The 22,178-nt window shown below is 38.3% G+C and overlaps 1 protein-coding gene across 1 annotated transcript; it reads left to right on the forward strand.

Annotated features, from left to right (window-relative positions):
* The first annotated feature begins 12,913 nt into the window (after positions 1–12,913).
* CNN3 (calponin 3) lies at positions 12,914–18,456 on the forward strand. The gene is made up of 7 exons (XM_018081755.1): positions 12,914–12,940; positions 13,322–13,443; positions 13,892–13,958; positions 15,155–15,292; positions 15,793–15,909; positions 16,637–16,783; positions 17,341–18,456. The coding sequence occupies exons 1-7, from the start codon at positions 12,938–12,940 to the stop codon at positions 17,686–17,688; spliced, it is 942 nt and encodes a 313-aa protein (XP_017937244.1). The 5' UTR covers positions 12,914–12,937; the 3' UTR covers positions 17,689–18,456.
* The last annotated feature ends 3,722 nt before the right edge of the window (positions 18,457–22,178 follow it).

A 22,178-nucleotide genomic window follows, 5' to 3' on the forward strand; every position in this document is an offset into this window, starting at 1 on the left:
CTGGATGCAGGCTTTGGTAACAGTTTTGCAGTTCATAACTTTATCTTTTATATTTGTCAACTTCCAGAAATCTGAATGTGTTAATCTTCAAGCATCCTGTTTTTTAATGGCTGTTCCCACTCCTCCTTTATAATTGTGATACACAGAGATAAATGAGTTGCTGAGTGAAAACTTCTGCTGTAGTTTTAGTCAAGAAACTCAACTAGATGCATAGAATGCATTTGACACAAGAGAAAAGTACTTAATGGTACAGTTTTGATAATTAAGTCAACAGCAAAACTGTGCACAAAACATAAATATGACAGTGGAATAATTCCATAGCTGAACTTACAGTCAGTCAATGTTTGGCACAATAACTACATGTATCACTTAACAACACATTAGGGATATGAACAATGACAACTTGTATTTTGTCAGTTAGTCTTAAGATGCATTTTTTTAATGTATCAGTAACCAATTTGTGAGAATTCTTCAACTTATTTAAAATATCCCTGCTGGTTACTTCTTTCTGATACTTAGTTTTACCCTGGCTGACAGTATTAAATTTCAGTAACTTGGGTTTAACAACAAGTACTAGAAAACGGTCCTGCTGCATGCTGCCCTCCACTTCCAGACCATGGAGTGTTCCTTTTCTGGGCAGAAGCCTCTTGCACTTCTGAAATTGCTGAAACATGAGTTGAACCTCTTGCTGGAAATTTTGCAGAGGAAATTTTTTTTTTTAAAGAAACCCAATCAATCACTGGGTTTATAGAGCAGTAGTAACCTATTGTAAGATCCCACGTGTAAAGAGTTCTCATGTTGACTCAGAAGTGGTATTAATGCAGTAGTATTAATGCAAATTAACATATAGCTAATCAATAGCTGTATGTTTTGGTTAGATTTTTTTGTTGTTGTTGTTAAAGGAGGAAGGTATTCCAGCAGTGGAGAATCTTAACTGCAGTATTTCCACTTACCTTCATCCTTTACTGTCTATCTCAGTGTGTCTGCTCTATCTTGATGTGTCTAATCAATTTTCCTCTTTCACTGTTAGCATCTCAGGACAGGTCTGCTCTCTTTGGCATGATCAGGAGCAGGTTTCAAGTTCTGTGGCTACTTCAGTAGAAGTATTAATACTACAGCAGTAGTAAGTAGCCCCACAAACAGTTACAGACTGATGTGATAGAGCATTGGGTTGCCAGTTCATAGCAATGATACATCTCTTTTGACAAGAAGCAGAAGCAAGTAATTTTTCATGGAAACACTTCTCTTGCCAGCAGCTTAGATATTGGCACTCATGCCACTTGTTTAAAGCCTCATGTTTGTAGCCAAACATTGCCTGTTCTGTGCACTTGCCCAAGTCCACAAACATGGAGACTCGCCTTGGGGAGCCCTTGCACAACCCCACAAGGCAGACATATCCTGTACTCAGTGTCACTGGTCAGTAGCCCCTGAGTAGGTGAGATCAAACAGACCTGTGAAAGTGGCTGTCCCAGTGACATCCGGCAGTTGTTGCTGTAAACCACTGACACGGGAGTTAGTTTCTTTTGCCCAATGGTTTAAATCCCCAGTAGATTTTGACACATCATCACAAAGCTGGCAGTTGTCTTTTGGAGGCCTCATATGTCTCAGAACTGTCACTTGGAGCAGTGCACAGCCATGCTTGACCTGTGCATGTGTTGCTGCCCTGTGAAAAGCCCTGAGTGAGGGATGTAATTGCCAGGTCTGTCTCTCAGTTTACACCGTTTTTTCTAGAAGGAAGGGATGAATGGTATGAGCTAGCTGGGATTAGCAACTGCTGCCTCATGAACATCAGAGCAGAGGTGGAGCACTAAACCAGTCTGCTCCTGTGGATGTGTGAGGACAGCACAGATAGAAAGTGCTAGTGCTGCCACCAGGAAAGCATGAGGCCTAAGTAAATGAAGAGTAAGAATGTTTGCCAAAAACTTTGGTTATGTTTAGCCTTAGTTCTGCACTTTCAAATATAATACACGCACAGAAAGTGCTTTAAATATGTTCTGGTGTATTAATGTATTATAGTGACCTTTTTTGTGGTGGATTAATAAAGTTTATACTGGTGACACAAAATCATAAAACTTGCTAAGGTTAATTTTTAAGGATATAAGTATCAAGTCTTGCATCCTTTTCTTGCAAGCTCGTACCTCCTACATTAGAACACTTCTGAAGAGAGCAAATAGAGTTTGACAGTCATGACAATTAAATAGGATTAGCAGTCTCAGAAAATAAAAAGTGATTTGCATTACAGTAGTGCTTACTTGTTTAAAATTTACAAATGAATGTACTCTTTGTGTGGTTTTAGAGTTTGATTTAGTTTAAAATTTAGAGAAAAATACTATTATAGTCCTGTTGCTGAGTCAATACCCTTAAAGGATAATTGAATGGATGTATTTTTTTGGGACAACAGCACATCATTGATTTTTGTCTCACCTTGTCTTTTTTTGACAGAACATTAATTTGGAGGATTTTTCTTGTCTCCAAATAATTTATATTCTGCCTTGGAAAATGAAAGATAGAAACTTCTTTGTACTCAGAATTATTAGCTTCTGTAGCTGCATAACACCGTATAGACTGGGCATCTGACACATCCTTTTAAGGCAAACTTTGTAGAGATTCCCATCCCCTATGGAACTGTACAGGAAAGGCCTTCAGTAAAAACGGGCTTGAGGCCAGGACACGTAGGGCAATTTGAAACAGATTTTTTCTAAGTGAGATCATGTGAAAATCCTTTTTCTTTTCTTTAAGAGGGACTCTCTTGCTTAAAAATGCTTTTTGTAAGTATCTGATTCTAAACAACTGTTAACTTGTGTAGCGATATTCAGCAAACGCTCTCTTTTGAGTAAATACTTTTGGTTTTGCAGTAATGCCTCGTAGTAACTTATGTTGGTGTTTCTATTTAGTGGAGTGGAATTACAGTGTTTTTCTCAAAAACAGTTTTGACTTTCTTCAGGTGGGTGGTTCTATGTTTGGGGCATTTTTTCTGTTAAAAAACCTAACAAAACAAAAAAAGCTGCAATAACTATTTTTTTTCTCTCTCTTTTTTCTTTTTTTTTTTTTCTTTCTCCTCCTCCTTAAGCCAGTGCAGAGTTTAGTAGATATCTGGAGGGGAGACATAATTAAACTCTTGTTGCTTATATAAAACCAGCTCTTACCCAAAGCGGATGCTATTATGGATGTATAAATTACAAAGGCTCAAAGGCGTTGGTCACACTGGAGGAGCTGGCAGTGAGAGAAGGCCATTACACTGAGGCATGAAGTGAGGCATGAAGTGCTGCTGTCACAGCCACGGTCTAGTGCCCTGTTTGGACTCTCACCAAATGCCGTGCCTGGTCCCAGCAGCAGGGCCAAGCATGCTTTAAGCCTTGGGAGGCTGAACTGGCTCCGGTCACTGATACTCTCTTGCTCCTGGAAACAAGACTTTGACCATTCAGTACCTTTGCTGCTTCCCTTCCAAGACTTGACCCCGTCTTCTGGGGTCAACACACGATTTTTCTTGAGGATTTTATTTAGGCAGACAACCTTTTGATTACAGAGTAATCCTTAAGAGGTATAATGAAGTGAAACTGTACGTGGCTTGTGCGTACACCCTGCAGAACCTGAACAACGAGTATTTTCCTAGATTTGGGCAAAACCCAAATATTTCTGCACTTCCTTGCTGTTCTGAAATGCTTGCATGAAGGTGGAATCTTTTCTATTGCAAATCCTAGCTGGCTGAATTATAGATTAATTCTAAAGAAATCTTGCTGCCCTGCTTTGCATATTCATGCCATGGCTTGTGCCATGATAAAACTGGATATTACTACTGAAAAACCTTACTTTGCTTTTCTCCTAAGAAAGTTCTCCTGTTATAGTGCTTTCCTGTTGATATTTCCACTGCTACAGCCTCTTATTTATAGACAGAGAGCATTATCTTATTCAAGCAAAATCAGGAACACTAACTTAATTGAAAAGTATTTTTCTGTTGTCCCTAATCAGTTGACTAAATACTAGAAGCCTTCACATAAAAAGGTAAGACATAATATACGCATGCATTTGGGAAGGGATTTGGTTATATTTAAATGTTGATGGTGAAAGGTAACTCCTACCTCTCTGCTAATACAGACCCAGAACATTTTCCTTCTGTGTTCTGCCTATGCTTAACATGAGTCTGAGCTCAGGCCTGTACACGCCAAGCAGAAAGATGTGTTGGAGCAGGACCTGCACTGTAGCTCCTGTTGAGATTCCCACTGCCTGACCAGCCTGAGCTGCCACTGCTTTGGTTAACTTCATAACCCTGTGGGGGATCAATTTGAAGTTCTGCTGTATATCATATCTGAAAGTCAATACAGCGTTAAGTCAACGAGGCATATGTAGTTCAGGCACTTATCTAGTGTTCTAAGACTAAATGTTCTTTGCTTAATTTTGCAAGAAGCTGTTCCCTTACCTTGCTAACTTTGCTGTATTAATCATGCCTCATACAAGTAAAAACTACAAGTAACTTATTAAGAAAATAAAGACTAATGCCTTTTTATTCTGATCAATCTTAACAGCAACCTTTATCATTAATAAATGATGGTATGAAAATGTTTGTGGTATGGAAAGCTACTTCTACTTGAAAGAGTCTAGCAGGTTTTAATAAAAAAAAAAGCAACACTGTGAGATTAAATATCAGAGGTAAAGTACTGGTACTGAGCATTTTGTTGTACAGAAGAATAATGGAACCTTAATAATTGGGGCTTGAGATCTCTGGCAGTCATTTGCAGCACAGCATTGCCCACACCTTCTGCTGCTTGGGTATTTCAAACCTACTGTCAATTCAGGTGTGCAGCATAACAAGACCACAACTTGCCTGAGTTTTGGATGCCCTACCCACCCCCAGCAGTGCCAGCTGTTCTTTCTGCTCATGCTTAATTGCTGAAAAATGTTGATTTGGAAGTTCCTACACGGTGTTGAATCAGAACCCCTTGCGTAGGAGTTTGACTGTCTTTCCTTCTTTCACAGTAGTACTTTCTTCTGTACTCATAAATTTCAGCGTAGCAGGCTTATGGCTTGATTTGTACATTACTAAAACTACATTTTCGTTAAATAAAAAGTTGAGCTACAAGTTCGTCTAATCATAAATTTTGTCACTCTGTCTTACTTTTCTTAGACTTTCTTCAGTAATCTTCTACATTTCCATGGTAGGTCTTTAAAGATGAATATTACTAGAAAATTAAGTAAACATTTTCTAACGTGTTTATGGTCATCACCTATTTTTTCAAATATCATTATAACACTTGCTATGTGGTTAAAGCACAGCTTGTCTGGGTGGCCATACCAAAATATTTTTGGATGTTTTCTGGTTTATAATGAACCTTGTGCATCACTTACTGAACTTTAACTGGTCAGAGATATACATGGGAAGGGAGAGGGTGAGGTGGAAGGCCAGGAGCAGCAGGTTATTATTTTTTGTGCCAAGTTCATTCTTCCAATATTTTTGCTAGCAGTAAAGCAAAACAATAGCTGAAGCAGCTGGTAGACAAGGTCTTCTAAAGCTTAGTTTATAAAATCTCTATTTCTTGTGCTTCTGCTAAGAAAACTGGCTATGGGGAAGATTACCTTAACCAGAAAAATGTGCTATTTGTGAATTGAAAGATTTTTATCTACTACCTTTATGAAATATAAATTTAGGCAGACCTTGCTATCTAGAAGCAGCTAAGGAAATTCTCAAGAAATCACATCTTTCACCTAAATTACAAAAAAAAAAAAAAAGCCAGACTGAATCATTATGTGCAAGGATGAAGTGGTGGTAAGAATGAGAGAAACCTATGTTTTCTTTATGAATACTTATCCCAGGCACCTCTCAGCCTGTTCAGCTAATGTGAGTTCACAGAATTAAACTGGCACTGGCTGACAGGCAACCAAGTAGTATCAGTGCAGTCAGTGGGAAACATTGAGCATTATTAACTGGGAAATGCCTGTTACCTCAGGACCTGCCATGTCATCTGGTTCATTTTCCAGTCGAGCCTGTGCCTGGGATCACACCTGGCAGCGAGCAGTCAAGTGTCTGAGCTTACTGTGTGGGGGTAAAAGAAGAGCAACAAGAGCAGAGTCTTGAGGTTTACCTTTGGGAAAAGTGCTAAGAAAATGCAGCATGGACTCTGTCTTTGCTGGAGAGGAAGAAAGAACGTGCATTTTGAGGAATTTTTTAGCAACACATGCAGTGACAGATATCAGCTTTCTTTAGCCAACTGTTTTGAGAGGTGCGTTTGAGTTACCAATTAGCTGCTTGCTGCAGTAAAACTTAATTCCTCTGGTTTTGGTAAGTGAAGATGGTTAGAAGAGAAGAAAAAAGGTATGGAGAGACTCAGACTGAAATAATCAGATTTTGTGGTCCTATTTGGAAGGTGAATTTGGAAGACTTGGCAACACAGTTGGGCCTTGGGTAGAGAATCACCATACAGTGTGCTTGTGAAATTACATATTTTAAAAGCCATTCTATTGGGGAGAAAAATAAGTAAACTTGAAAGAATATATAATTTCCTGAATTTCTGCAGTAGCAATAGATTAGAAAAGTATTCTGAGAAAGATCAAGTGATCATTGATGGTACTGTTCTGTTTGCAGGCTCTGCCTAGGCTTTGAGAACTACTGTTCCACCAGACTTACAGTAGTTGTCTCAGGAGATGCTTCCTAGGTTACTGCTAGAAAAACTAAATTGTTTTCAGATGCTTTGGAATTTTTTTTCTGTTTATGCACCAGATTGTTCTGTAAGAATTTTTTTTCTTTTCCCCTCAGAACAAGATTAACTAGGCATCACTGTTGTCTGTCAGTATGGCAGACTACCAGTATTTTCCATGCAGCCCTCAGCATGTTGTTTCAGAAGACATCACTGCGAGTGATGTCAGAGCCTGCCCAGATTTGCTGTGTCATATCAGTCATACTAGGGGCATGTTTCAAAGCAAGGAGAAGTCAGTTCCCATCAGGGAATAACAGGCTTTTGTGCATCAGGTTAGATTTTAGCTGAGAAGAAATTTTGTATCTCAGTGGTTTTTTGAATGAAAACAACAATGATTTAAAATAGTAGGTAGTGACTACTACTGCAACCGTGTTCTGTGAAGAAATTTAAGTAGTTCAGCAATATACAGACTAAATAAATAGTGCAAAAGAACTCGATACCAAGAAGTATAATGTATGGTGGCATAACCGGAAAATGCTACAGTTGACAGTGGAAGCTGATGACTAAGGAGAATTTGACTTACAAGCCAGAAAACTGTGGCTATGACAAGACATGATAAGAAAAGAAGTGCATGGAAAATGGGGAACAGACTTGAATGGGTGAAGGCGTTGCAGTAGCGCAGCTGCCAAGAACGAGAGGGAACTGGCATTCAGTCCCAAAGGCAGATGTATGTCCAAGTTGTTAGTGCACTCTGGGAGAAGAGATGGTAGCATTTGCTTCTTGAATAGTTTGCAGGCTGTCACAAAGTCTTACTGGACAGCCAGGAAGTAGAACACTGAGTTCTTCCAGCCGGCCGATCTGGCAACAAACGCCTTGCACGGCTACAGGTATCTCTACTTGTAAGATGACTTGGAAACTTTGAGGCATGGCTTGTTCTTACTTCACAGAGTTTAAACTGGTGCCTATGGGAAGAATGCCAGGAATTTTGGATGGATACTCATCCATCCCTTCTTTAAGGATTGTAGCCTAAATTTTGATTTACAGAGAAAACAGTGAGCTGTTGGCAAGGTATCAGTTATGCTACACATAACAAAAAAATACTGTTGAATATTAAGCAAAATGGATACAGCTGTAAAATTTTTGTGCTAAGTAGCACAGTGAGATATAGTGATATCTTTCAATATTAATGTTAACACAGTGTTCTCTGCCTTTTTGTACAACAGTCCATAATGACTGAAAAAAAATGCATGTTCAAATACTGAATGGTGGCTTTCAGTTTTCATCTGGATTTTTGCATTCCCTTTATCTGTGGACAAATATACCTCCTCTGACATTTGTTTTGCATGCAATCCAGGTCAACATACCTGAAATTAACAGGGGATTTTAATTTGTCCTTAGGTGAAAAGTCATTGGGTTGATGGCTCACATGGGAAGAAGCTTCACTTGACAATCATCTTGGTACCCTGTCACTCCCTCTTCTTACCCGCTTTCAGTAAAAATCAAACCCTTGTATTTTCCCACTGTCTTAGGTTCTCTGTCTCAACTGAGGGGGTATGCTAATTATTTACTCTATGATTAAATACCCAGTGATTGTGTCATTGCCACTCTCTGTCACCTCTGCAGCTGAAGATTAGATGTGTACAGTAACCTATTTACACCCTAGAATTTTAACCAGAAAGTTTTAACTTGGTTGTATAATTAAAAAAATTAGAAAATCCTTCTCCCTGCTTATGAGAAGAACATACTGTTCTGCGACTCTTTCTTGGTCATTCTCAGAGCTAGTAATTTCTTAACACTTTTCTTGTCCCAGGTGTTTTGCCATGTAAAATTTAGATATGAGATTCAGAACTGTGTTCTGGAACAGCAGGTGAGGAACAGGAATTTTGGAGAATAATTTGGGACTAGCTGTGGTCTGCCTAACTCCCACTTCTGAGCAGTAAGGGCTTCCACGAGTTAATGCCTTGATACCAGGAGAGAATTATGCTTTCATCTTTCCCCATACTATCATAAAGCCTTAAAAGGGGGAGCAAAAAGATCTCTTCACAAACTAGAACTAGGCAAACAATAAAGAAGTTTCAGCATTGGTATCTTTGGCCTCAGCAGGACAAATCGCTGCTCAGGGTAGTACTTATTTCAGTGCAAAGGATGTTTGTAGTCAGCACTAAAACCACAGCAATTCAGTTTCACTCAGATAGTTCCAAATTAATAAACATTGAAAAGCTGATATGGGACCAAATTGCTGTTTAAATTTAAAACTGTACAACCTTAGGTCTTAAAATCTGGAGTTTTCCATTTGTTATCTTTATTTGCTTTCAGTAGTTTATGATCTAAATGCATAATATTAAAACCCCTGGCTAAACATGGATTAAATTCAGTACAAGATGAATATGCTCCTCTAATTATTAGAAATTCAGTAACCTTTCTCCACTTTTTTTTTTTTAATTTAAAAGCTAGTAATTTTGTGTCACTTTAAACAAAAATATGGGCCTTACCAAATTTCTCCCAGTGAAGAATGTTAACATCCAAAACTTAGAGCTTTATCTATTTTTCTGTTCACTTTGGTGAAAAAGTATATATGTAACCTCTTCCTATGCTATCTTGGAGTAGAGTCCTGGTTATTTCTCTTACTGTACATGGCCTTGTACTTTATTTACCTTGGAAAACCACAGCATACAACCTACTTTGCTACACTTTTATATGTATATAAATCTTAGGTTTTGTTGACAAATACAGTTCCCATGATAGAGCTGTTGATGCACTTTGACAAGCACGTGCTTTTATTGTTAAAACTCATGACTAGAGAGCAGTTTTATTCAAATGCCTACTAGTACTTTAAATTTAGCATGCTGCACTTTAAACTTTTGACCCCTGCTGGGAGGAGAAAGCCTAAAGCTTTAGTCAAAAATTTCATCAGAACTAAGTGCAAGCTGATATGACACAATGTGTAACCTTGAAAGTTTTATCTTTTTTACCTGCTTTTTAACTTTTTAAGTTTTCTGCTTTTTACACTGGAAGTAACAAACAGTGCAGTGTGCTTAAACTCTTTCTTGAGATACTGTTACACTGTTTTTCCAGAGTAGCAGCAATATGAACAGCTGAACTCTTAAACTGGAGATTTGGCATACATGTAGCCCTTAGTGTACAGTGTGTACTGTGTAATTTGGAAAAGATTAGTATAAAAGGACAACTGAAAGTCCATATGCTATCAGTTATGGTGTGAAATACTGTTTAACATCATCACTCAAACTTAACATGCTACAGGCACACTGAGTAACTTCAAGGGATACAGACAGATCATTAAAATTGGCCAACATAACTTTACTTGTTTCCAGGAATTCTTATGCTTGATAAAAACAGTGATGATTGCTGTTCTTGTACTACAGAGGGAGGGAGGGTTTTTACACTGTAAGAGGTCCTAAACAGGAAAGTCCTACCTGAACAGAACTAGGTGTGAGGATCAGATGTGAATTTGCCAGAGGAATCAAATTTAACCCAAGGATTCTAGCCTGAGGCATACATTGGCATAAATGCATGTATATCGGTTTGTAATAGACAAGTAACACCTAGGATTTTCCTTCCACAACCTTGAATCCCCTATAATTTTAACCACTCATATCAACATTAGTTTCCTTTCAAAGATATTTCTAACTATTTAATGTATATCTCTGAAACGTCAACAAAAAGAGTAGCATTTACAACTTCATATATCTTTCAGCATTTGTCAGAAGAAAGTAAAGAAATTAGTAGTTGGCTTCCTGCTATCTCATTTTAAACTTCTATAAAATCTTTATATCCGTTGCTACAATTGAATAATTTCTACACTATTCTGAAACTGTAGCTTTTTTTCATGGCACTGATGGTACTTTAAATGAAGCTTCTTAGATACTGCTTTCATCTTCAGTAGACAATGTTTTCTTTTTCTGTAGACTTCTAAGACTTAAGTCTCTTCCAGTATTTATAAAGTTCAGTATTTATAAAGGATCAAATGTTGGCACGTTGATAAGTAGTAGTGGAAAAAGACGTAATTTTTTTACATTTATATTGAAGCTTCCAGCTCCACCCCGTAGATAGCAATCAAAGGAAAACTGGAACAACTCTGATATACACATGTGGAAAATATGAAATATTCACTAACTTAGTGTTACATAACTTCTAGTTGTGCCATTGGGAGTAGAAGAGCTAAGAATTCAGAGCAAGCATAATGCCTTGCTTCTGGTAGTACCTGACCTCTCACTCTTCCTGTTTTTAACCCCTTCTTCTCATACGTTTGAAACCTAATTCTAAAATTTTCACATCCCTAGCTTTTCAGGTAGATTGAGTATAATTTGCAAAGAAACTAGCACCCATTTTTACTTTTTGTAACCTAGTTTCCCACCAGCTCAAAACATAGAACAAAAACGTTACCATGTTTAAGTCAAACTACACCGTAGGTGAAGACAATTCCAAAAACTAGCAGATTTAATAGTAATGCTTTTAGTGGCAATAAGACAAGTCTCCTCCCATGTATAAGCATTTTTTACTTCCTATCTCTAGATAACCACTGTAGTGATACCCCAAAACAATTTAAAGCCTCTTGGAAAACTCAAGGTTTGAACACATGGTAAAGTACTCCAACATAAAGTAAATACTTTTCAGAAGTGATAAAATTCCATCTGATTACTTCTAAGTTCCCCAAGCAATGGAAGCAGCAATTTAATATTCAGTTCAGTTGTTATCTCACATGTGGAATGCACTTAGTATTAAATGAGGAAAATTTTTCCTTTTCTTTTATATGCTTGCCAAGAAAGATTAAAATAGCCACACTTGCAGAAGTCTTTAGGGTTCTTACTCTTATTGGCTTCCATATTTACTGACTGAAAAGAGAAAAAACAACAGCGATGTCCTCTATGAAGCTGTGAACTTCAGTTGGCTTTTCTAGTCTGCTTCTCATCTTAGCTATCTAATATCCAAAAGGTGTGATTAAAAAAAAAAAGTAATTTTCCTTGTCATCTTGTGCAGAATACTGCACAAAATTTTACATCTTAATTATGATCTGAATGTAGGGATGAGTTAGTCCACTATGCTGATCTGTAACTAAGGCACCATAGCACTACTATTACAAATAATCTAAGGAAAATAAGTATTACTCAGGCAAGTTTTTGAAGTAAAGCCAGAGATACAGGAATTTTCCATTCCCCTTAGAAGAAAAATAGAGAACAGAGTACTGTAATTTTTAGCTTGGTCCGTTTGGAGTCAGGGATTACAAATGCTAGCCAAAATGTAGCAATTGCTTCTCTCCAAGTAATTCAGATAGGTTGGAATTATCATCTCCTGCAGTATAAATATAGCTGCTAATGGCGTCCTTCCTAGGCTGAAGTCTTAAGACTATATGTAAAAAGTCTGAAATTTACATTTTGATGTGAATGTGAATGGCTTTACATGAGTTTCTTGTTAGGAATTTGTAAGCAACTGGTGTAGCTGAGCTGATTTTCCATGAGTTAGAAATGCTGCAAGTACATTCTGTGCTTGCCTGTCAGGTTTCTCACGGTAGCTCCCTCGCGCCCACCTTGCTCACTGACCCGCGCGGGACAACTAATGAAGGTGGGAAAGTGTTGCCAACCTCTGCACTAGTGGAGGTTATTTATCACACACAATCCTGTGCTCAGATTACTTTTTCTGCAAACAAAACAAGTTGCGTTGCTTCCAGTGATAGAATCCCTTTTGTCCAACTCACCCAACATTGAAAAGTATTGCAAAGGTGACAGGTTTAGGCTGAAGGAAGTTTGAGCTGCTTTTTGCTTTGTTCAGGAGAAGGGAACAAAGGGCAGAGTGGAGGAACACGGACGCTGTTGGCAGCCAGCGTTGTCGAAGTTCACTGGTTTTAAGCATTCATTTCACATGAATTGATTTCTAGTGACTGAAGCAGAAACGGACACACAGAGTAGTGAAGTCTAAACATCTGGAAAAGGCGTTTTTAAATCACCTTGCTAACGACTCTGGGCCTCTGCTTCATGCCTTTTACTTCAAAGACTATTGCAAGTTTTCTTTCTTTGCAATTAAAATATGAGATCACAGTTTATTCCATCAGTCTTCCAGCAAGGTCAAAGAAAAGAGAAATAGCAGGCATAATAAAGGTTAAACAAAGATAGACAGAATCCCCAGAATCCCTAGCAAGATGACTCTTAATGGCATAGCAACACGGGAAAACTTAATAGGTCATCTCCATTAATCATAAACTAGCTGTAAAACCAAAGCCACTGTAATCTTCAGCTTCAAATCTATTATATAAAATTTCCCCTGTAGAAATCTACGTGTGAGCAGTAGTACTGATGGTATGGCAATTCACAATTCTTGTGTTCATAACACACTATTTCCCCTTTTTACTTCCTGCCAAAGTTCAACTTGAATATTTTTTCAAAAAAAGTCATTCTTCTGCAGCTGTCAAAAGACTGTTCACGAGCACCAGCAGTTCTTACCCTAGAAGGAGTGCTACATGCTTCAAAGTTCTTTTTGCAAATAGACTTTTAGTAAAGCCATGGACATTAAAGTTGAAGTACTTTCATCTGTACTGTGATGCATAAAATACAATTTAAAAATCCAGCAGTAAAGTTACTGGATAACTGCTATAGCACACTGAAATGGATTTGGGGGGGAGGGGGGAAAGAGTTGGAGATTTCTCTCCTGAAGTAACTTTATAATTGCTTGTGTTACAGATTGCCCTGAAATATGACCCCCAGATAGAAGAAGATCTGCGTAACTGGATAGAAGAGGTTACAGGGCTGAGTATTGGTGCAAATTTTCAACTGGGATTAAAAGATGGCATAATCTTATGCGAGTAAGCATTTATTAAGTAACCTTATTTTTAGGAGTTTTCTACTTTTGAGGAAATAAGAAGGGACTTTCTGAAGGTTCCCCTTCAAAACACATCAACAATAACAGTCAAAGATAGCTGACTGTACGGTGGGACACTTCTTTAAAACTGTGGTAAAAATGAAAACTTAAAACTCCTTTATATTTCAGCAAAAGATTTCTAAGTGTTTCTAAATTTAATGGTGAAGCTCATTTCTATCATAATCAAATGGCACACAAAAATTCTTATGGTATATTAGACTTGTTAGACCTGAGATATGAGCTAGGCTCTCTGTATAAACCAAAAAATTAACCATTTTGATGAAACTAATGCAACTAATAAAGCATGAGTGAAAGTATTATATAATGCCTGCACAGATGGTATAAGGATGAGATTTACTGTTTAAGCATTTCCCTCTTTTTCACCTCCCCAGGCTTATAAATAAGCTGCAGCCAGGATCAGTGAAGAAAATTAATCAATCAAAACTAAATTGGCACCAGGTAAAACAAAAAAAACCAAACCCAGAACTACACCTCTAACCCCTTCAACCCCCAAACAATTCTTTTGTTCTGTATTAACAAATTTGCTGTGAATATGGTACATCTTAGTAGCACCAGGTTTGCATATGATACATATCCAACAGTTGAGGATTCTGCACTCATGAAGTGTTTAACAGAAAGCAGCTATGGCTGAGGTGGCTCATCAGTGGCAGCTGAGTGTTTAACAGCAGTGCTTTAGCTGTTTGCTGAGGTGTCAGATGGAAGAACTTTGAGTCCTATAGCAAGGCCTTTTCCAAGTTAAAAAAAAGCTGTTTACTTTTTATTAAATCACAAATGAGTTTTTTATCCAGGCAGTGCTGCAAGGTGTTAGGTCAACAGCTTGCTTGTACCTAGACATCGCTGTATGAAGTGTCCTCCTGAGAAAGCATCTGGAGAGGATGCAACATGCATTTAGAACAGCCTTGGAAGGGTTGCTGCCTAGAGTTGACTGCCTTTGCTGTTGCTGAGTGTTGCTTAATACTTCTATGTCAGCCTCCTTGTTTCCTTGGCATTGAACACTTCTAAATCTGGTGGAGGATCTTTTTTAAAAAAAAAAATTTAATACCTCTGAAGACTTCAGAAGGAAAGATGAGATTCAGTCCTTACTCCTTGTATTCCATATTGCTTTCCAATTTCTACAGTGCATAGTGCTAATAAACCCCAAAGCTTATTTGTCCCAGGAGGTGAGCAAGATAATGCCTTCAGTCCAAGTTAAATCTTCTTACTATCCACATAGTTCTGGTTTTATTTTATTCAAAATTATCAGTTGCTGAAGTCAAATAGCATGGCCGCTATGTCAAATTTTCCAATTTGGAGCAGATTTTAGATTAGAATTTCTCTTGGAAGGGACACACAGTTGAGAGACAAGTTTTCTTATCAAAGCCCACTCTAACAAAGTATATAATACTCACTGATGGAGAGATGCTAGGCTGGATAACCCCGTAGTCTGATTTCTGAAATCAGTATTAAAACTAACAAAAAACCAATCCCAGACTTCCCACCAGTCACTTAACCATGCCAGCTATTTTGCTGAGTTTGCACAAGGCAAAGAACTTGTGTAAAACAAGCAAACAAACCAACACCAGAAAGCTTTAAAATTACTTAGTTTCTGATTTGAAACACTGAGTAGAAAACTGGCTTTTTTTGTTTCTGTTTAGCTGGAGAACATTGGGAATTTTATCAAAGCTATCCAAGTCTACGGCATGAAGCCACATGATATTTTTGAAGCAAATGATCTTTTTGAAAATGGAAATATGACTCAAGTACAGACCACTCTAGTGGCATTAGCAGGTCTGGTAAGTATTTGTACCCCTGGAGTTGGCACAAATCCACATGCCAGTCCAGGTGCACCCTTACAACCAATGTAAATACAGAAAACAGCATACAGCCTGTCAGGAGAGAACAGACAGTACTGAGAGTCTGAGATGGTGCACAGAGGTTGCACTTCAGTGGGCTGTGAGCTACCACAGCCCCAGGGAAGGCTTGGAGTTCAGACTGAGTGTTCCTGATTGCAGGTGGCCTTGCTCTGGAGGTGATGTGCATACACAAAACAGGGGAGGCTCACAGGAGAACACTAATCCCTGCAGAATAGCCTTCTGACTCCAGGTGGATTGCCATCTTCAAATGGCATGGGGAAATATTACTTTCTCTCAGCCCAAACACACAGTCTGTTGTAGAGACAGACCTGCTTATAGCATCATTTGAGAGCCCAGGGTGAGGGCCATAAAGCCAGTGTTCCACTAATAGAAAACATACTTCAAACACTGAATACTCTATTTTCCATCTCCCTAAATAGGCAAAAACTAAAGGTTTTCATACTACAATTGATATCGGTGTCAAATATGCAGAGAAACAAGCACGAAGTTTTGATGCAGGAAAACTAAAAGCTGGTCAAAGTGTAATTGGCCTGCAGGTAAGTAGGAAATTTCAGATTTGCAGTTAATTTGTTACATTTGAGAACAACTTTCTTGTTTTGATTAACCAATACATTGTTTGTGCAAAACCAGCTGCAGAATTACAATATATTCTTGTCATGGAAGGAGGAATGAGGTTTTAAATCTTGTAAGCAGTTGATTGGCTTTATAAGTTCAAGTGACTCCCTGGAAGATTAATTTGTTTGTTTTAAATCTGCTATAAGAGTGATAAGGAGGAAATGAACAGCTAATATTAGCAGCGTCATCTCTGTCTTTTAAAGTGGTTTTAAAGCAGGAGTTTTTGGATAGCTAAAGCTCCTTGTATGGTAGAAACTTTTTTTCTCTCCACTTTCCTTAGTAGTCGTAAAAACCAAAATAAAATCTTAAAATTCCTGTGGTAGAGAAGTTGTGGCAGCATAAAGGAGTCATTACCATCCAAGGTAAAAGTTACTTATTACATTTTGAGGCATACATCCATTCCAATTGCAATGCAGTTGGGCACATGCCAGTCATTGAAATGCCTTAGGATGACAGCTGCCTTTATATTTCCTTTTGAAACTCAGTAAGGAGAAAGGGTAATTTGTTAAGGTTAGTGGTCAAGCTACATGAGGAAAGCATGCACTGAAATTACTTTACAGTTACCAGCCATATTTGTTTCCTTAGACTATGCTAAATGTACAAATAAAAATCATTTTTTCTGTCCACCTCTTCCTTCCCCCAATAAAGATGGGCACCAACAAGTGTGCCAGTCAGGCAGGCATGACTGCTTATGGAACTAGAAGACATCTCTATGACCCAAAAATGCAAACTGATAAGCCATTTGACCAGACGACGATTAGCCTACAGATGGGCACTAACAAAGGAGCCAGTCAGGTAAGCAGGACGGTGCGGCCCTTGCAGAGGGACACAGCTCTCAGCCAGGGAGAGCCAGTGGCACAGGACAATCTGCGAGTGGCACACAGCACCAAAGTCTAACGGGCAGCAGCAAGTGGGTACAGTTCAGCTGTGCTTTTATGCAGTAATTGAAGAACTTGAATTTCTTATCATTAACCAGTGTGTTCTGTACTGAATGTCTTCAGGCATAAAAATGACTTGGTGTTTCTAGAATTTCTGGCTGGCAGTGTTATACCAGAAGAAAACAGTAACTTCAAGTTACTAACTAGAGAGAGGCAAAGAAGAAACTGCTTCCAGGCACTACCTTAGTCACAGTACTTAGTATATTCTTTCCAAAGAGGAACATAAGTTGAAGCTTTCTGCAAGGACTTTTTTCTGTGAGTTAGCTACTAGTGAGTGCATGCTGCTGTGCTGTTTTGTTATACTTCACTTTCTACTTTCTAGCACTTACAGTAAGGTGTACTAGTTAAAATCGTAAATCTAGTAATCACAGCTCTTGACCTTCTTACTGAACCTCTACAATCCTGTTTTATTAGGCTGGTATGCTGGCACCAGGTACCAGGAGAGACATCTACGATCAGAAGCACATATTGCAACCTGTGGATAACTCAACTATTTCATTACAAATGGGTACCAACAAAGTAGCTTCACAGAAGGGAATGAGTGTGTATGGGCTTGGACGGCAAGTGTATGACCCCAAGTACTGTGCTGCACCAACAGAACCCGTCATTCACAACGGCAGCCAAGGAACAGGAACTAATGGGTCAGAAATCAGCGATAGCGATTATCAGGCAGAATACCCAGATGACTATCACGGAGAGTACCAAGATGACTATCAAAGAGATTACCATGGCCAGTACAGTGACCAGGGCATTGATTATTAGCTTTGCATCAGAAGTTCAGTATTAGTCCATTATTTTATTCAGTAAGAACGAAACTAGCCTTGTGGAATTGTTACTTGTCTTTCCTACACACTACGCTTAATGTACCTAAAGAAATACTGCCTTACATACATTCCTTTTTCCTTTCTCTGCCCTTTCCCTGTCTAGTTGCCTTTAGTGCTGTAACAGTTGTAGTCTACAGCATAAACAATAACTGCATATGAAGTAAAAGGAATACTGTGAAAGGGGGAGTGCTCTCGTACAGCCAGGTTGTTCAATAAGGAGCTATGCATTCTCACAGTCTCTACATAAGCAGGTATTTACATACCATGTTAAGCCTTCATTTTACATATTTACAGCTTTTCTGTTTTCCAGAGGAGATAAAAGAATTTCATGCTTAAAGTTACATGTGGTCTTTGCCAATTAAGTTTAAGATATCCCATTAGTGATTTAAATATCATTGCTATGTTTCTAAGGTATTGTTTGCTAATGGTAAGTCCTGCATTAGACATAAGCGTACATTTGTGATTGTGTATTCATTCCATTATCAACACTGACCAAACTTAGAAATAGTTGTCTTACTAAAAAGGGAGCTTGTACAAAGTCTTGAGCCAACAAAAGTCTCATGATTGATGGTGCATTTACCTTTTATTGTGCCATAATATATCCATGTAGAAATGCTTTTTTTCTTCCTTGAACTGTATTTATTGCCACACTTCTCAAACTGATCCCAGTGTATTTTTATAAATAAATATTTTTTTCTTAAAGGTACGTAGAAGATCTTGTCTCATTTGTTATGCTACCATTCTTAAAGATTAGATGTCAGAAGAATTATTCCCAAATCAGCATCACCTTTGCCTGTGTTAAGGGTAATGTAGAGCTCCTGTCTGGAGCAGTTCAGGTTTTTCTTTTCCATGGAATTTAATCCAACAACCTTGTAAAAATCTCACAGGAATGAGTGACACTGACTTAATAGGAAAGGAATGTAGCTCCTTCACAGCCGAGTTCACTTCCCCTCTTCATGACTGTGAGGTTATGACCAGAGATCCTTAGCTGTTCACTAAATCCCTGCCGTTTTCTCAAGGCCAGTGAGGATCTGCACATACTTATCGGTGCCTCTGCTTCAGCCTACAGCCTTTGTGCCATCACTTGGAGAACTCAAAACACCCTTGCTTTAGATTACATAAAGAGATAACGGCTCTTTGTTCCTGCTGGCCTGCAATTTGAGTTATTTGGTTACTGATAGCAGAGCTTTATTCCTAAATGGAAGATGCTTTCTTCCTCACCATGGAGCGCAGACAGGCTGTACTAATTTATCTGCACTGTTCATAAAAGAAGGAAAAAAGAGTATGTATCAATGGGGGCCAATGTTGCAGATTCTAACTTCTGCCAAATTATTAAAGGTATCTAAAAAGTGTTTACTGCAGTTTAAACTTACTGCATTCACATATGAAATGTTTTATACTTGCAAGTTCTGGATTCTGAAGGATTCTTCCCTCAAGACTAGAAATTGTTTGTGCTTGTTCTATTAGTTTCTTTTATCATTGAGTGTGATATGGGGATCTGACTTTCAACTGACCTGTTTGTTGTGTAAATCTTAAGCTTATTTATTTCACAGAATTTAAATTAGAAAGGATCTCTAGAGGTCACTGGTCCAAGCCCTTCATCTGAGGCAAGAGAATTATTAGTAAGTCATCTGTTAAGACCTGCTCTCCTTGAATGATACTATTTCTCCCCCTTCAAAATAATAGCATCTAACAATGTAGAACTCTTGTATTGAATGCTGAAAAGCAGTTCTATGACCAATAGCAAAAGCTTTGTAGTTTTTATAGTTTAGGTGAAAGCAGTGTCTTTTTTTAAGAGCCTGACCATGCCCTGCTTCCTGCTCTGAGTCCAAAATCTAGGCTTTAAACTGCTTACACACCTTTATCATGTATTTGAAAAGAAGAAACAGAAGAACACACAAACTCTTCTCAGTATGCCTGTTTTCTTCCACCCACAGAGGTATCCAGTGGAATCATAATTGAATTGAGAGGTTGAAGAAGACACCAAGCAAGAGCAAAATCAAGCTGCCTTGCTTAAAACAGTAAGCTGCAATATTTAGCCATTTCCTGGTAAACAGACACCAATAGTCCCTATCTCCTATTTTTAAAGAATATAGTTATAAAAGTACCTTTCATTCCACTGAATCTTCCATAGCTGCAGGAAAGAAGAGTCCACGCAGTATTGGGCTGCTTTGCAGGGCAGGCATCAAATTACTGAAAGTGGCTTAGACCACCATCAGAACTAGCACTAACTGTATTCCCAGGAGCTGTGCCTACAGACAGCTTACTTTATAGTTGCCTGACTACAATATCCTGCAGGGGAAGAGGAAGACAGCAGTCAGAAACAAGCACTAAATAGCATCAGCTTCTGTAGCAGTGCCTTATCCCTCTAACTCAGGTGAGGACTCCTGCCATACAGGAATGCTACAGCTGGAGGTTGTTGACACAATTGTTAGCATAGTGTATGTAAGACTGGGAGGTCTTGTGTTCTACCTGAGAGCTATAAAGCTATCCTTGTATACAAATTTAATTAAAAGCTGTCTATTTGGAAGTCTTCTGTAATAATATACATGGCTCTCAAAAACATACTGTTACAGTTGTAATTTCTGGACTAATGGCAGTACAGCATTGCTATAATGGAACACATTCAAAAACAGCTTAATTGGCATTTTTTACTACTTTCCTTCTTTAAAAGTCAACCCAAAATTTGTGTCCTTTCTCCACTCCAGAGCTGCAGTGAAGGCAATGCCACTGCATCATAATTGCAATGAGCAGAATCACAGAGTCTTTGAGCTTAGGAAGGAACCTCTGAAGGAGGCATTGTCTGAAAAGGACATACTTAGATAAAAATTTCCCTCTTTTTTTTCCACCAGAGAGTTCCTGAGTCAAAGGCCAAAACATGCAGTGTGAGTATCAAATACAAACAGGAAGAAATCCCCAATGTGTAATAAAAACTGATTTTTTTTTTTGACTTCCAAGCAAACCTCTTATGCTTTGTAAATTGGTAAACAACATGCTTACATTGCAAAGACCTGACTATTTGGAAGCAATCTTACTGGGACCCATGGCAGAGGAAATGTTTTGCCCCTTTGGAAGTACCATATCTGCACATTTTCTCAGGGTTAGAGAGCTATTCTTTATTCATCAGGATTTTCAGTTCCCACAGCATCCACAAGCCAAACACCAGAAATACCCAAAGGTGGCGAGTCACAGACAGTAGATTATCAGCTTCACCTGCCAGGCAGAAAGTAATTAATCTATTTCTTTCCCCTTTTCATCATCTATCCCATATTCCACAACTTCTTGAAGTGGCTCATATTAAATTAGACTACAGTTAATTAACTAATGAATAAAAAGTATTTCTTAGCATTCCCTAACAGCTAACTCGTCTCCTTTCAACAGCAGGAGACCAGTATTTAGCTGAAAGAGATTTCTCATTCGGGCCATCAATGAGCTTTTCTGTGTGTCATTTCCAAGCTCTGACTAATCAAGGGTTTATCAATCTATTCATTAAGGCAGCTTCTGAGTCACCTGCAGTGATGTCTCACTTCCTATACTGATGAGTACTTTACTGAAATCCCTCGAGTCATCTTCCCACCTCAAACAAAAGAGTTTTTGTACAAAGAGAATGTGCCACTGAGTAAAATCTAAAACTACCCCATGTTCAGAATGAAGTGGAGCCCATGACGTGTACTATAATTAGGATCCAGGTACAAAGTTTAAACAAACCTCAAAATTGCTCACAAGAAAATGCTGGCAGACTGTTACCAAGTTAGTTTTTCTAAAAGTGTCTACACTTATCATGTTTCTGTTCTGACTAGAGTCCTGACAGTCACTACACTCCTCCATGACATATTTCACACCCATGTTACAGCTAACATTTCTATAAAGTATTATTTATAACATCCTTTTATCTCATGTCTGTCCTCTTGTTTTATCTCTGTCATCTGCTATTTTGTCAAGCTCTAAATCCAGATACAAATTTTTCTGCTTCATGTTTTCAATTGCAGAAGGAAGGTAGTTGTTTATTTTTACTTACAAAAAAAGCCAAGGACTATTCCTCAGCTGCCCTTTGGAGAGAAGCTGGTCGGTAGTTTATGATACTAACTTGTAAAAACCATTCCCAAAAGAGTATAATTAAAAGAAACACCTACCTCATAACTGCTAATTATCTTGACTACAGAGAATTTCTATCAAGGGTAATTTCCATCAATGAGCTCAGTTTGTTCCTTCATTGGCTGTTCAGATATGCAGAATAAATCAGGAAACAGTTATCTCAGAGTGCCTCCTCTACAAATGTTTCTACGTTTACTGATCCAGGGATGACTGGCGCAGTATTCCAGAAAAGCATGAAGAAAATCCCATTAGTGGACATACCAAAAAGCTGAAAAGAACAGCTCCACGATCTTGCTGACTTAGTAACTTTAGTCAGACAACACAGAAATTTAC

This window comes from Manacus vitellinus, unplaced genomic scaffold (genome assembly GCF_001715985.3).
Source record: "Manacus vitellinus isolate BGI_N305 unplaced genomic scaffold, ASM171598v3 scaffold_56_pilon, whole genome shotgun sequence".
In the NCBI taxonomy this organism is placed as follows: Eukaryota; Metazoa; Chordata; class Aves; order Passeriformes; family Pipridae; genus Manacus; species Manacus vitellinus.